This window comes from Bos mutus, chromosome 5 (assembly GCF_027580195.1).
Source record: "Bos mutus isolate GX-2022 chromosome 5, NWIPB_WYAK_1.1, whole genome shotgun sequence".
NCBI classification, from domain to species: domain Eukaryota; kingdom Metazoa; phylum Chordata; class Mammalia; order Artiodactyla; family Bovidae; genus Bos; species Bos mutus.
In genome coordinates, this window is record NC_091621.1 from 97739257 (window position 1) to 97755455 (window position 16199).

The following is a 16199-nucleotide window of genomic DNA, read 5'->3' on the forward strand; positions in this document are numbered from 1 at the left end:
GCAGATTACACAGAACATTCTGAAAGACATGGTTTAAAAAGATGTCATCGGATGGCACAGCTGAGGGCCAAGAAATATCATATATATTACCTATCTTGTTCATTTTTAGTATGGTTTAAAATTTCTCTTCAGTAGTAATTGGAACAAAAATGAAGTTGGATACTAAGAAAAATCATATTTGAAACCAGTGTGAAAGTATACTCTTGATGTCTCGGTACACAAAACCCAGTTCTATTTATCACATTTTGCTTTTTATTCACAAAACTCATCATTGTAAAAAGAATGGGATAAGGACAATGTTTTTGTTTTAGTGCATTTGTATTTTCAATACAGACACATTACATCTAGAGACACATACTCACTTACCAATTTCATTCTGCAGAGAAAGATTCCGAGACAAATTCCTCAGCAGAGAGACGGCAGTCTTTTTCACACTTGGATCACCAACATGCAGCATCTTTCGTGTGTGCTGAAGGCCATTTTCCTTCTGGACAACTGTCTGAGCTACTGATGTTGGCATCTGTTTTGTGAGACATGTCCTATAAATACTACTGTATTTCATTTCGGGGTAAAATTTCTAAGTTTCTATAGATTACTAGAGATTATAATATATAAGATGTTTATATAATATAAGATGTAAATATGTTTAAAAAGCTAGCTTCAAATTCTTATTGTTTTCAATTACTGGATAGTTTATTCAGTATTTTAAAATAAAAATATTGGATTTGGTTAGCTACAATGTGTTTTGCATCAGTTTAGCTCAGACGGTAAAGTGTGTGCCTACAAAGCGGGAGACCTGGGTTTGATCCCTGGTTTGGGAAGATCCCCTGGAGAAGGAAATGGCAACCCACTCCAGTATTCATGCCTGGAAAATCCCATGGACCGAGGAGCCTGTTGGGCTACAGTCTATGGGGTTGCAAAGAGTCGGACACGACTGAATGACTTCACTTCACTTCATAAATAAATAAAATGGGTCTGTCTTTCCCTTTCCTTTCTTTTTCATCATATTCTGCTTTTTACTCACATTTTCAGTTCATTGTTGTGAAAAGAAAAGAATGTTTTAGGATGAAATTTATACTAATGTCATAAAATTTATTACTTTTTTTTCCTTTTTCTGTTTTCTTAAACTATGTGTGTAATACAAATATGCTTTCAACTTTGTGGCTCTGGTAGAACTTAGCTATAAAGCCAAGTGAACTGAGAAAAATTTTACAGGGAGATGTCTTTGATTACTATTTAAATGTATTTACTGACTGTTGGCTTATTCATCTTTTCTGTTTCTCTAGTTTAAACTTTGGCATTTTACATATTTTAATAAACTGATTCATTTCTAAAAAGCCAGTTTATTCTGAAAGATATGTTGGACTTTAAAATAAAGGAGTATATGGCTAGTCAGATTACCTGTAACTCTATGCTCTGTAATGGGAGGCTGCATGTGCAAGTTTCTTGTTTCAGGTCTAAGTCCACCAAAAGCAACTCTTACTTGGAATAAGGTTGGTCACCTACTTTCACAGGTCTGAGTACCAAGTAGGCCCTACCTGGCATCAGCAAACCCCCAACAATACTGAGGCCTTAACTTGTGTCTGCAACTTTATGTATTTTTATTTGAAGCTAATATTAGGTCACCATGCCAAAAATCCATACATTCTTAACCATTCTTGAGGGTGTCTATCTCCTGTTTATCTTACCTAACACGGCTTGCTTCCCCTACCTCCTGCAGACAGTTCCCCTTATATTCTCCACTATACCTTCCAGAGAAGGAGTTAATATAGGAGCAAGGATAGGTTTCAGGGAGGGAACAGGAGGTCCTTAAAATTATTTTTGTTTATAATAATATTTCTCAAGGAAAGAATCTATCATTTTTATTAGATACTCAAAATATCCATGAGTATCTCATGGAAGTTTAATAATCACTATTTTGCAATGTTTATTCCAAAGTTACGCTCTTTCACTAATTTGCAAAACATTCCATTAGATTCTTTTCTCTTCTCTGAGAAAAATCCTTCCTGTGTAGGATTCTGTAAAACTCTTCCTCGAAGATGGAGGTATTCATCTCTCTTTCCAGTGGTCCATCTAAGTAACTACATCTTTCCTCATATGCAAAAGCTCTGCTCTTCTGAGTCACTGCCATTGAGCTCTATCACTCTCACAGCCATTTTCTCTGTCATCTCAATGTCTAGTATATAAAAATGATTATGGAAACATGAATTCTGATTCATTGAAGGAAATGGGAGAGGCTGATGTGGAATGGCCTTTAGAATTTGTTCATTAAGGAAAATAAGCAATGAGATTTACCAAATAGAGATTTCATATTCCAGTTTTAGGGAATTTGTGAAAATGACTGCTATAACTGTTTACACATAGCAATTCTAGTTCATATTGTCCTGATTACTAATGAGGCTGAGCATCTTTACAAATGTTTAATGGCCATTTCTATATTATGTTTTGTGAAATGCCTGTTTAAATCTCTTGTTCATTTTCAATTTGGTTGTCTATCCTTTCATTGTTAAATTGATGAGTTTTTGTTTTTTAATATTTCCTAGATACCAACCTTTATTACTTTGTTACCGAAATCTTTTCCTCCTCTGTGCTTTGTCTTTTTACCATCTTTTGCTAGCATCCATTCAGTTCAGCCACTCAGTTGTGTCCTGCTCTTTTTGACAGCATGCACTGCAGCACGCCAGGCCTCCCTGTCCATCACCAACTCCTGGAGTTTACTCAAACTCATGTCCATTGAGTCGGTGATGCCATCCAACCATCTCATCCTCTGCTGTCCCCTTCTCCTCCTGCCTTCAATCTTTCCTAGCATCAGGGTCTTTACAAATGAATCAGTTCTTCGCATCAGGTGGCCAAAGTATTGGAGTTTCAGCTTCAGCATCAGTCCTTCCAAATGAATATTCAGGACTGATTTCCATTAGGATGGACTGGTTGGATCTCCCTGCAGTCTAAGAGACTCTCAAGAGTCTTCTCCAACACCACAGTTCAAAAGCATCAATTCTTCGGCGCTCAGCCTTCTTTATAATCCAACTCTCACAACCATACATGACTACTAGAAAAAACCATAGCTTTGAATGTATGGACTTTTTTCAGTAAAGTGATGTTTCTGCTTTTTAATATGCTATCTAGGCTGGTCATAGCTTTTCCTCCAAAGAGCAAATGTCTTTTAATTTCATGGCTGCAATCACCATCTACAGTGATTTTGGAGCCCTGAAAAATAAAGTCTGTCACTGTTTCCACTGTTTCCCCATCTATTTGCCATGAAGTGATGGGACCAGATGCCATGATCTTAGTTTTCTGAATGTTGAGTTTTAAGCCAACTTTTTCACTCTCCTCTTTCACTTTCATCAAGAGGCTCTTAGTTCTTCTTCGCTTTCTGCCATAAGGGTGGTATCAGCTGCATATCTGAAGTTGTTGATATTTCTCCTGGCAATCTTGATTCCAGCTTATGCTTGTTTGCTAGCATAAGCTATTAATTTTTATGTAATCAATTCATGAAACTTTTACTTTATGTGCTTTTTATGTCTACTGTTAAGAAATCTTTCCCTATTTCAGGTCATGAATATATTCTATGTTAACATTTAGAATCTCTATTGTTGTATCCTCCACATTTAAATCATACTGCTGTTGGAACTAATTTGTGGCTATGGTGTGATATAAGAAATATGTTTTGTTTTTTTTCAGTGGGTATCAAATTAAGTGCCTTTAGTGTTTTAGAAACTTGAAAACTGCTTATTTCAATGGATTTTAACTTTTACAATGTACTTTGAAATTTTACGTGTATACAACATAATGAGTTGATGTATTGATATACATTGTGAAGTAATTACCACAATAAGTGTAGATAACATCCATCATCACATATAGTCACAATTTTTTTCCTTCTGTGATAAGAACTTTTAACAAATACAGTATTGTTAACTATAGTCACCATGCTGTACACTACACCTCCAGGAGTTATTTATATTGTACTTTATACTTCACACTATATTTGGAGAATTTGCTAAATGGGCAAATTTTATCATCCCATCCCCTTTCCTTATATGTTTTGTGTCATTTAAAAATAATGGCCATTATACTTGAACTAATAAAGTTTACATTAAGGTATTCTTGCTGACAAGAAATTACTGTCATATTTTATATAAAAAATTCCATACTCTATCTTTTAGAAGCTATTCAGTCCGGTTCAGGTTCTTTGCCATCTAAGACACATGGCCATCAATTTTCAGTGATGTCTGTGTTATGAACACGGGTAGATGCACGAAATATTTTCTAGAACTATGTTTAATGGCCAGCTTTTCATGTTTTTCTGTTCAGTGATTCCTTTTATAAATTATAAAGCCAAGTATTTATCATATATCTAAACACAGAAAATCAGGGAATGCAATAATTAGAAAAGAAATACATATAAGTCAAAACTTTAATAAAAAGCATCTCACAACTTAAAAGAATAAAGAGTCCTCTTATCATTGTCCCATGCTGCTAATAATTTTCTCCTATAAATCTCTATTTAAATTCAACTCCAACAGCTTTGGGTACAGATTAATACCAGTTTAGTACAGGTCTCCTTTCAGAGGACCAGACTGGTCTAAGGTTAGGTATGATTTTAAATGCCTTCACATAATTAGAACAATTGTGAACATATCTCCATTTCCTGGATTCCTTTTGACTTGGAACTCTCCTGGTATCTTAGATTTCTGTTTATTTATTTTTTTATCCCAGCTAGATTATTACCAAACACAGAGATTTTGTCTTATTCATCACTATATACTTAGCACTAGGCTAGTGCCTTTTAGTGCTGAAATACTGTTTAATAAATGAATAGAGGAATGAGAATCTAGGTAACAAACTACATATTCAGAATTTAAGTGGCATATTCCTGTATATTAGGTGGCAAATATTCTTGTTTTGATAGGAATATGGAAACACCTCTGAATGGTTTTGATTCCAACATAAAATTTAGAATGGAAGAGGCTAAAATCCATATTAAAGGATTAGCTCATATTGAACCACCCTCAGAGCACAGTGCGGAGAAGGCAATGGCACCCCACTCCAGTACTCTTGCCTGGAAAATCCCATGGACGGAAGAGCCTGGTAGGCTGCAGTCCAAGGGGTCGCTCAGAGTCAGACATGACTGAGCGACTTCACTTTCACTTTTCACTTTCATGCATTGGAGAAGGAAATGGCAACCCACTCCAGTGTTCTTGCCTGGAGAATCCCAGGGACGGGGGAGCCTGGTGGGCTGCCGTCTATGGGGTTGCACAGAGTCAGACATGACTGAAGCAAATTAGCAACAGCAGCAGAGCACAGTAAGCTTAAATCATAAATACACAGCAATGTAATTTCTGATCTTTTCTATTAATTTGACTGGTTGTTAGTTAATAAGAGAGCCTCTGTAGTTTGGGAAAATGAAAGAAGTGGTTTTGGGAAACCAAGCATGGGGAAGTGGAAAGATAAGATGATAAACTATGTCTTTCTGTCTGTCAGGGCTCCCTGGTCACTCCCAATTTCCTTCTCCTTGTGCACAAGTATGTTTTAAAGAATTTCAAAGAGATTAAAGTTTGGTTGTATTCTTAACCACAGTGCTAAAATTAAAGAAATACTGGTTTCAGTATTTCACAGTTTTATTCGAAGCTGAACAAGCTTTTGTATAAACACATAAAAGAATGAACATGTCTTCTCAAGTAAAGAACAAATAATATTTTTATTATGTACAAGAGTGCTTTCCTCTCTGATGGTGGATAATTAGGCTGGCCTTATAATGAACTATTGGAAGAGAGTTTACTCTAATCATTTTATGATCAAGGCAAAGAACACAAGCTTAGTTCAAATTAGTAAATTTCTAGAATCCCTTACTATGTTGCAAAATACATGGGAGAAGGAACAAATTTTTACTCTTTTTTAAAATAATTTTTTAAGACTTCTCTGGTGGTCCAGTGATTAAGACTTTGCACTTCCAATGCAGAGGGTACAGGTTTGATCTCTGGTTGGGGAACTAAGATCCCACATGCCATGTGGAGTGGCCAAAGAATAAACAATAAATAAATAATTTTATTGGAGTATAGTTGATTTACAGTGCTGTGTTAATTTCTGCTATACAGCAAAGTGATTCAGGTATACATATATATACACATTCCTTTTCATATTCTTTTCCATTATGGTTTATCACAGGACCTTGTAAGTTTTTACTCTTTTTAATATTTTGATTTTGCTGGTGTAAAGTAAGTACATCTGAAAAGAGACGTAGCTCTTCATTTTGTAGTTGACTTTCTGGGACACAAAAGCACAGATGTCCTTTCCAACTTCAGTAGACATATGTTGTCTCTGCCTTCTGGCAGTCATTCTTCTTTTTGCTAACAACACTGACTTTTCCATTAGAGAGTCACTCTATATGGTACAAGTGGCAGTGACCGTTGCTCACTCAACCACATGCCCCTGAAATTCACATGTGAGCACACAACTCAGACTTGACCAGTTAGAACATCACAGACTCCTCGCCTCAGAAACTTGTTTGCAAATGGCTAAGTTCTTACAGCTATTGGGAAAATAGTAGCAATTTCTTTTCTTGTGGAGACACTGGGCTGGATGAAAGGTAAGCCTGAAATCACCAGTGGCTATCTTTGCTGTAATATGAGGATAGCCTTTGAGAAAGAAACCAACAGAAGAAAGAAAACAGAGGCCAGAGATAGAGAATCATAGTTACAATCCCTGGGGCACCAAAGTCCCACCAGGATAGAAGGAAAACCCACCCTGGACTTTTCGGTGATATGAGTCAAGAAATTCCTTTCTTTTGCCTAAGCCAGTTTAGGTAGGATTTTGAGACTTCTAACTGAAAGAGCTCTGACTAACACTGATAAATACTGAGTCTTTCACTTACAGTTTGACTTGGCTCTGCAGCAGCTGAGGCTGAAAGTCCTGGAAAGCCAAACTCTCTGGCAATTCCTGAGAACTTTCTTGACTAAAGCGAGAAAACTGATGGTTTTACTTCACTATCATTTCTGAACTTAATGTAGGTATATCTATAATGTCATTATTTTTAAAAGTAGCACGATACTCACTGGTCCACTTCCTGCTGTGAGATTCTGGAGAGCTCCCAAAGATGCTTCTTGAGTATAGTTTCGGACACTCTTGGCGATCAAGGACAAATACATTCGTATCACAATGGAGTGCCACAGCCACTCCACGCCCTTGGGGTTGCTCTTTTCCTCTGGCATTGGCATGTCCTGGTATTGCTAAACAACACACACAATGGAACCCAAAAGTAAAGACTTCAAGTGATTTCTACAATTCCATACCCAAACCAAGAGACCAGAAGTATTGTCTTGTCTAGAAAGACTAATAAGACCTTAAACATTAAAAAGGCACACATGTATGATTTACAATCACTTAACTTTTAGCCCATGATGATTATTTTTCCCTCACCATGAGAGAGAATACAGAGAATTAAGCAAAGACTGTTCTAGAATATTTTTCAGGCTGCTGATAAGCTAAAAGCTAAATTAGTCACAACTGCTCCGAAGATAAGAAAAACGGGCCTCTTCTCACAGAGTCTTGTGAAGTTGTCCAGGACAGCATCAGTATTCTAAATTTACCAAGTATTCTCCAAGTTCACCAACACTGTGGTACTCTGAGGAGTAGGAGAGATCACATTCCTTCAGTTTTCATAAAATGCCAGTCTGGAAGGTGTCCTTCCTATGCGGTTTGCTTTTAGGATGTCTTGTTTGTTTTCTAGAACATTTAAAGCTGAATGTCTGGGCTTCTTTTAATGTTAAGATAATGCTATACCACTGGCCACACAGTATTAAGTTTACTTCCTAAACTGCGGGGCACAGAGCAGTATGGTTTGATGGCTAACAATGTAAATCTGGGGCCAGATTGCCTGGGATGGAATTCAATCTCCTCCACTAATTTGCTGATTATTTTGGAAAAATCAATTAACTTTTTTGTATCTCTGTTTCCTCATCAGTAAAGGAAGATATTAATACACACCTCATAGGACTGATACAAAGACTAAAGGAACTTAAAATAGAGCCTGACATACACTAAGTACTTAGAAATACACACGCACACTTATTCTTTCAAAGACTTCCCAATATACCTCTTTTACTTTTCTGCTTCGACTGCCAAAACACCCAATACTTTTGTTGTTGTCAGCCTGGATATTCCGGTTTTGAATATAAATACTCTGGGAATATTTCTCTGGGAGCTCTGCCTCCAGCTGGTAGGAGAGGTTATGAAGAATGCACACACAGTTCTCTGTGGCCTGAGAAATAGGACATGAATATTGATTATATATATGTATATATAGGTAACTTCGCAGGTATCATATCACAGAACTTCTGAGGCTTTAGATCTTACAAGGTTAACTGGATGCAGCAGGGCGTGCCTGGACTACAGGGTGCCTGGGGGAGTGACATAAGTATGGCTAGAAAGGCTAGGGTTAAATCGTAAGTGGTCACGAGCACAATGCTAAGAAATAGAGGCTGAATTTTTAAAACATTGGTTTTTACAGTGTGCTCAGAATGATTTTGTATTTTAGGTATACTGCTTACCAGCCATGTGGAGTTGGAAAACAGGAGGAGATATTACTTATAGGGATCAATCAGGAGCTGACTACAATAATCAATATGAAAGATGCACAAATTAGGATAGCAGCAGTAGCATTAAAGAGGAGTGGTTAAACTAAAGAGTATTTCAGAAGTAGAATGCACATGATTTGTTGTCCAGTGGATGTGGGATGTGATGGAAGAGAGGAAGTCCTAGATTACTTAGATTTCTATTTTCATTTGGTAGATGGTAATAACTATTCAGAGGGATTATACAGAGGCGCAAGTTTGGGGATGAAGGAAGAGATGAATTTCATTGCTGAAAATGTAGCATCTAAGCTCTTTCAAATATCTAGAGGTGTCAAACAGTTTGAAATTTGGGTCTGGAAAGTAGAAAGAAAAACCGGACTATATAGATTTTAAAATTTATGAGCATGTATGGGAAATCTTAAGCTCAACAAAGAGTTAATGAATAAAGCCAAACCCAAGCAGCTACTTCAAGAATACTCTGAAGTCTTAGTAGGACAAAATAAGTAATTTAGTATGAGAGATATCTAACTCTTAAATCACCTTGTCATCTGGCTGGTAATCTGCAATGGTGCCTCTGACATAATGGACCAGTGAGTCAATCAGTCCATCACACCTCCTCATCACTTTTCTCCCTTCAGGGCCAGCTGAACTCATGTTTCTATTAGGAAAAACAAACAAACAATCAGTCATAAGGTTTAGGCTTAGGCTAAGATACACTTAGGATGTGTATCTAATAGGTTTTTGTTTCAAAGCTTTACTTTTGTTTCAAAGTTTCTTCCAAGGGAACACTGGAAAATTTGTCAAAGTATGGCAGAATTGTCCTAGACTCAAAAAATCACCAATTCCCTATAGTCATCAACTCTGGACACAACTTAATAAATATATTCATAACACATCATTGTGTAATATAAGCCTTCTGTCTACTTCATTCCAAGCAACAAGGTCAGAGCATTATTTACTTAATCTTCACCCTATTTTTGAAAGGGTATAAATATATGAGGAAAACATCTTACAGTTAAAAGTAGAATAAATGGCATATTAGCTATAGCAATGCCTTAATTCTAATTAAATTAAAATTTCTTAAATTCTCTGGGCCTTAGTTTCCTCATTTGTAAATACAGAGTGTTAGACTATACCATTTGGAGGTTTTCCAGGCTTCAGCATAAACTGTTACTGACAAATATTAAACCAAATGCTCTAAAATGTGATGATTCTAGAATTAAAATGACAGAGAGATGTCACGAAAAATGCAGTTTCACAGTGTATAAGATCTAAGTTACAAGCCTGACCTATAAACATCTTTGCACTTAGTCTATTTCTAATTTGGCTAAGCCACGACACCCTTCTATAAACAGTAACTAAATCTACAAGTGGAAGGTGCTTCCTTATAGACACTGAAGGTTATCAAATACAGTAAAGTAATATATTTAGGGATCATATTTCAGATTCAGATAATGTTTTTATGCTGGTAATTCTATGTTCCTTTGCATTAATTTTTCTTGTCAACATTAACTATTTAAAAATATTTTTTTCCAGAAATGTTAACAGCTCTATAAACAAGAATGACAAAAGAACGACTTCAGGTTTTTAGAGTTTTGAGAACCACCCTTATTCTCTTTTGCTAACTTCATTGGCTAAGAGCTATTCCTATAAAATTTATCAGACCAGCTCCTTTCACTGTAGGCAGAACATTACAAAGCATATTCTTTTTGTGTATAATGTCTCAGTGTGATACTGAGCACTGAAAGAACTACAATTCTGAGAACTTTGGGGGTCATATTTTCTTCATCTTTAATATACGGCACTAAGTGATTTTAAAAAGCCTTTCTGTCCCCAAATACTGTTTTCAATACATATTGTCAAAGAACAAAAGTGCCTGGCATTGTATAAAGAACTGCAGGGAACAAGGAAGGAGTACCCAGCACTGCACCTGCTCCCATGGAAATCACATCTATATTCGGCTGTTTTACCCCGTGAAAATGCAGTTTCAGAATCCAACCTAATAGTTGAGGAGATAAGACAAGTACCCTAAAACTAAGCATGTACTAATAATTTAATGGTTGCTGAAATAATACAATGAATTTTTTAACAAAATCCCCTCTATGACTTTGGTTCTCATTTGATGTTTCTAATGTAATTATTCACTTCCTTATTTTCACTGTACTTGAAAGATTTTGATACTTTGTCCATTAAAAAAAAGATTATGAATTGGCTCATAGACTGTAAATAAAACCATTTTTTCCTATAATTTTTTTCTCAAGAAATGATTATTTGAACCAAGATCCTTTGTCTATTCTCTGAGGCCTTTAAGGTCATGGGATCTTAAGAAGCTTGACAAAACTGAAAAAGCATCTTTCACTGTCTCCTTATATTGCACATGGAGAAACCAAAGAGCTGAAGTTACTTTTACTGGTGAAATTAAGTTAGTGGTGAAGTCAGGATAGGAGAGCTGTTCTTTACTCTGTGCTGAGGGTGGCACCAGAGCAGAGCAAACCTTATCTAACATTCATTCAGTCTGCCATTTGTTTAGCAAGTACCGTATGTCCCCCAACTCCGAGACAGTGTTATCATATTTTAAAGCTTCCCTTTGACCTTTTCAACATCTGGCTTGGAGAATGGCAGTAGTTTTAAAATGGCTTTGACAAATCAAAAGGTCTTTCTTCCTAGCGAAGCCCCTTACACACCGTGCAGATGAATGACTCAGCTTTGTTTAACTTCAGCTGTTTATTTTGGGTGAGGATGGTAATTCAATTTGGCAGTACTTCCAGCTCACACACACTAACTGTTGTCTTGTAGTTTGGTATTATCCAGACTCTACTGGCTTGAAACGGGACTTATCAGGGGTTCCTGACAGCTGATACCTTTGCTGACAGAAAGTGCATGGAACACTACTACCTCAATATTTGTTCTTGCATATCAAAAATAGTTCCTACCTTACTCAGATACTCAGAAATATAAATGATAAGGGTGGATTATTTTACAGCAATACATCCATGAATAGAGGTCGCTAGTTAGAAAGGAATTTGCTATTGCACTCTGAAAATAATCAGTAATTATTAGGAAATTATTAAGAAATTCATCTTACAGTATTTTTTCAACAACTAATAGATAAATTTGTGGGAATGAGAGAATTAACATGGCTAATCTTAGGAAGAATCAATCCTTTTACACTGTGTCTCCTGAGTCCTGAGAAATACGTTTCACTGTTTCCTAGATGTAGCCCAATAGAGGTTTGTTTTTTTTTTTTTTTCCAATAGAGGTTTAATATGGAAAACTACCTCAAAACTGTTCACGAAATATATTAAAACAACTATCTTGTTGAAAAGTAAAAAAGACCATAAAAACCACAGTAGTTACTCGATAAAAGTTCATTATCAGAGTTACCAGTGAATATACTGGGTTGCCATTTCCTTCTCCAGGGGATCTTCCTGACCCAAGGATCAAACCCTGGTCTCCCACACTGCAGGCAGTCGCTTTACCTTCTGAGCCACCAGGGAAACCCAATGAATGTATTGGAAATGTTTAATTTAGTGTCTATGGTTTGAATTTGATTAAATGATGAATTTATTTCCCCTTGGTATAATTTAGCAGAAGTCTGAGTAAATATGTGAGCACCTTTCTGGAAATTAGAACTGTACCCTGTTATGTATTAAAATTTAAGTATCAGGTCTTTGGGGCTAGAGGCTGGGGCCTCAGGAGGAGATGGGTAGAGAAGGATGTGAACTACTCTAAATATAAAGGCAGGGCTGGTTCATAGCTCTTCACCTCCACTGGGCCTGAGTAGGAGGAACCAGTGCAAACTTTAGCTGCTTGTGTTTGATATTAAGAAGAATTTTTTTGGTAATGTGACCTGTAAGGGGTGAGAAAAAAATAGAATCTGAACCTCTGTATGTCTCTAACCAAAACTTCACATTGGAGACTTCAGGTGATTTATCTGAAAGCAAATCAGTGATTCCTGATTCTCTCCAGGACCATTTATCTCACACATTCCTCAGTGTCACAATCAAAAGGAGGAAAAACAAAAAACAAAAAACAAACACCCAGGACCTTGCTGGAATTAAAATAAAGAACTGTCTTTGTTAAGATTAATGACAATAAACTTTAAATTCATATGGCAAACCAAAATGTGAACAGTGTCAAATGATAAGAATAACTGCAATTTAGTGCATGTGCTAGACATTACTGTATACTTTGCAAATATTATGCTTTCACAAAATTCCTGAAATTAGGGTGTGCTGAATTTCATTCAGATTCCTGACCTATGACTATTCTTTAAAATCAGAATTACCCACTTCTAATGGGATTTTTAATGGCCCTTCCAAAAAAAGTTATCTGTGTGGGGCTATTGCAGGCAAGCTGTCAAATATAGTCTATCAGCATTGAAAGAAAGTTTGTTACAACACAGAACGTCCAAATGTCGTGTATTGACAACTGGAATTAAAGGCCGTAGTTAGCCACCAGGGCATGAGAATGGCAGGCAACAACAGGACAGGAGTGAATCTTTTCAAGACATTTCACCGACTGGTAATTCTAAGATGCAGAGATAAAAAAAACAAAAAACAAAAAACACGAGGGACTACTTCTGATAATAGGTGGTTTTCTACTAACACAAATTTACATGTGTGTTAATGTACCTATCTTAAAGGTCTAATCAGCATACTTAGTGATCACCACAATGGTTTTAAAAAAACTGTGGCCATATTTTCATTTTCACCAACAATTATAGGCTTCCTAATAACACGTTATAAATTGAATCCCAAGTGGTACCAGTCAATTTAAGAGCTTGGTCTGAGTCCATTCTAAGACCCAATAGGCACTTGATAAGACACTGGCTGATAAGGAGGCATCCTTCTTCCTGTTGATATTTGAGATTTAGGTCTGGGTTTTTGTTTAGCTCTCAGCTGATACATATCAAACAGTTGGGCCTTGTCTGTGATTAACCTAGAGAAAGCGGCAGAGGCAGCTTGTGGTTGCATAGAACAAAAGGGGAGCCTCACTTGAACTGGCAGAGGAACAAAAACTCTATGCCAAAAGAAGGGTTTGTCTGTTACTCTAAGTCAACATCAGATCCTGCAGGTATCCGCAAACATCAGCCAAAGTCAGCTGCTCATTCTGCAAACAGAAGCAACACTGGGAACAGAACAAAGCTGTACAACCTACATGTCTTGTTCCTTCCAGGACAAGGAACATCAACTTTACTAAAGATCTGTCTTACGAAAAAGGAAAATAGTTATTTGATAATAAGAGAAATTAGTACTCTCATTTAATTATCTAATTCTTAATTATTTGAGTAACTAAATAGGATTATGCACAGAGACAGACCAGATAAATCTTTTTGTCAGGAGTATTCAGAATAAGGGATAACTAAGCAAAGGTAAACAGAATGAAAAGCACAGTTAAGGAACCACAGATTCAGCAGAGTTCTGAAGTTTGATATCCAGGTATTATAAAAAATGAAATTCAAAAATACATGCTTTATTGTGCAGCAGCAGATATAATTGAATATATTAAAAATTTACATGGAGATATTCTTTTTCCAAAAAGTAGTTGGTATTGATATTACCAAAAAACTTGTCCTTAATCAAGAAGCTCATCAGGATTAAGGCTAATAATTATTGCTTTTCTTTCTAGAAGTACAGCTTGCTTCCTCTGATTACTCCCCACCCTAGCTAGATCTTCAGTGATAAGTGAAAATGGAATTTTCTTTTAAGACAGTTATAAATTTTAGTACAAATAACTATATTATACATTCATTAAAACACATTTATTAAACCATGACACATGTAGGAAAGAGTTCAGTTTTAATTCATTTGCAGGAGAAATGCATTACCAATTGCTTTTCTTCTTCAGCATAAAATACAATTAGGAAAAAGGAATATGTTTCATAATGTTTTGTCATTTTGTCCTATTATCCTAAACAAAATGGCAAATTCTGAGGTAGCCTTTACAATGCAGAAATGGTTGTGTGTGTTTTTTTAATTTTTATCTAATAATGGAGCATAGCTGATTAACAATATTGTATTAGTTTTAGGTTTACAGCAAAGTGATTCAGTTACATATACACATGCTGCTGCTAAGTCGCTTCAGTTGTGTCTGACTTTGTGTGACCCCATAGACGGCAGCCCACCAGGCTTCCCTGTCCCTGGGATTCTCCAGGCAAGAAAGAACACTGGAGTGGGTTGCCATTTCCTTCTCCAATGCAAGAAAGCAAAAAGTGAGTGAAGTCGCTCAGTCGTGTCCGACTCTTAGTGACCCTATGGACTACAGCCCACCAGGCTCCTCCGTCCATGGATTTTCCAGGCAAGAGTACTGGAGTGGGGTGCCATTGCCTTCTCCGATATATACACATGTATCTACTCTTTTTCAAATTCTTTTTCCATTTAGCTTATTACAGAATTGATCAGAATTCCTTGTGCTGTTGGTTATCTATCTTAAATGTAGCAGGGTGTATATGTCAATCCCAAACTTCCAATCTATCCCCTCCCCCCAACCACATACTGGTTCTCTAAGTCTGTGAGTCTTGGAAATAACTGGTAATCAGATGTGGAGATAAAATTAAGCAAATGGTTATTAACAAATAATAGGACTTCAGGAAAGCAACTTTTCAGACTTTTGTGAATTCATATTTTTATATGGCTATCCTGAAAAAGGACAGAGATGAACTAGTGATGAAATGATGAGGTATGATTGAGGAGACATTCATTCATACAGCTACTCATCCTTTACCACATGTGACTCTCCAGTAACATTTTCCCCAACTCCCAGGAAATATCAGTTAAGCAACTCAGTGCCTCCATGACAGTCCTTTCAGACCGCTTCTACACTTCTTATCAAATGGATTGTGGTTATCTCTTCTGGTGCCTTTCCCCCACTAAACCTGGAGTTCCTCCAGGGCAAAAATAGGTCCCATTCCCCTTTGAAATTTCAGAAATTTAAACAGTGCTTTGGATACAGCAGGCACTTGAGTACTGGACAGGGTTGGATAAGAGCAAGAGGAAAGACAGACCAAGTGGTAAAATCCCAAGAAGCATGGATTAGTTGCTTTTCTCAAATTTCTGATAACTGCTTCTATTATTGTGGAAGAGTCATTGGCACTTAATTTCTTCAACTGAAGAATGAGACTGTTAACAGCAGCTGCCTCAGAAGAGTCTGTGTTTGGCTTAAAGTGTCTTCCAGAACTTTGAATATTACTTCTCTTTGGGGTAAGCATTTCCCCCCCACTTTCTAGTCAGACAGCAGCCCATAGTCTTACACCTGTCCACTTAAGTGCCTGTCTGACCCCTGGAGGCAGGGGAAGGGGAGTGGGGAGAGTTCTGATTTGTAGCATTTGCAAATTTCTGTGGTGTAAATATTCCTACCATGGCTGATTTCAAGGGGCAACATGATGCCACTGCATGTGGAGGTATGAAGAAATCCTAACAACTGCTTCTGACAGCTCTACCACAAATTGGAATGTACAATTTATTTTTCTTTTACTAAACTATTCATTATGCTATCATATTGTTTAAGAAAAAAATGCCACAGTCCATAGGGTTGCAAAAAGTCGCACATGACTGAAGTAACTTAGCATGCGTGCACATGGTGTAGTTGACAATTTTCGAAGGATAACCCATGTGTGTTCTCCTA

At 36.7% G+C, this 16199-nt stretch overlaps 1 protein-coding gene across 1 annotated transcript in view; it reads right to left on the reverse strand.

The window, feature by feature from the left end:
* PKP2 (plakophilin 2) overlaps nucleotides 1–16199 on the reverse strand; it is an 83563-nt gene that overhangs the window by 10444 nt on the left and 56920 nt on the right. The window contains exons 7-10 of the mRNA XM_070371336.1: nucleotides 9114–9231; nucleotides 8096–8260; nucleotides 7056–7229; nucleotides 367–520 (exon numbers count right to left, since the gene is read on the reverse strand). Coding sequence (XP_070227437.1) covers nucleotides 367–520; nucleotides 7056–7229; nucleotides 8096–8260; nucleotides 9114–9231 — 611 coding nt within the window. The remainder of the gene's footprint in view (nucleotides 1–366; nucleotides 521–7055; nucleotides 7230–8095; nucleotides 8261–9113; nucleotides 9232–16199) is intronic.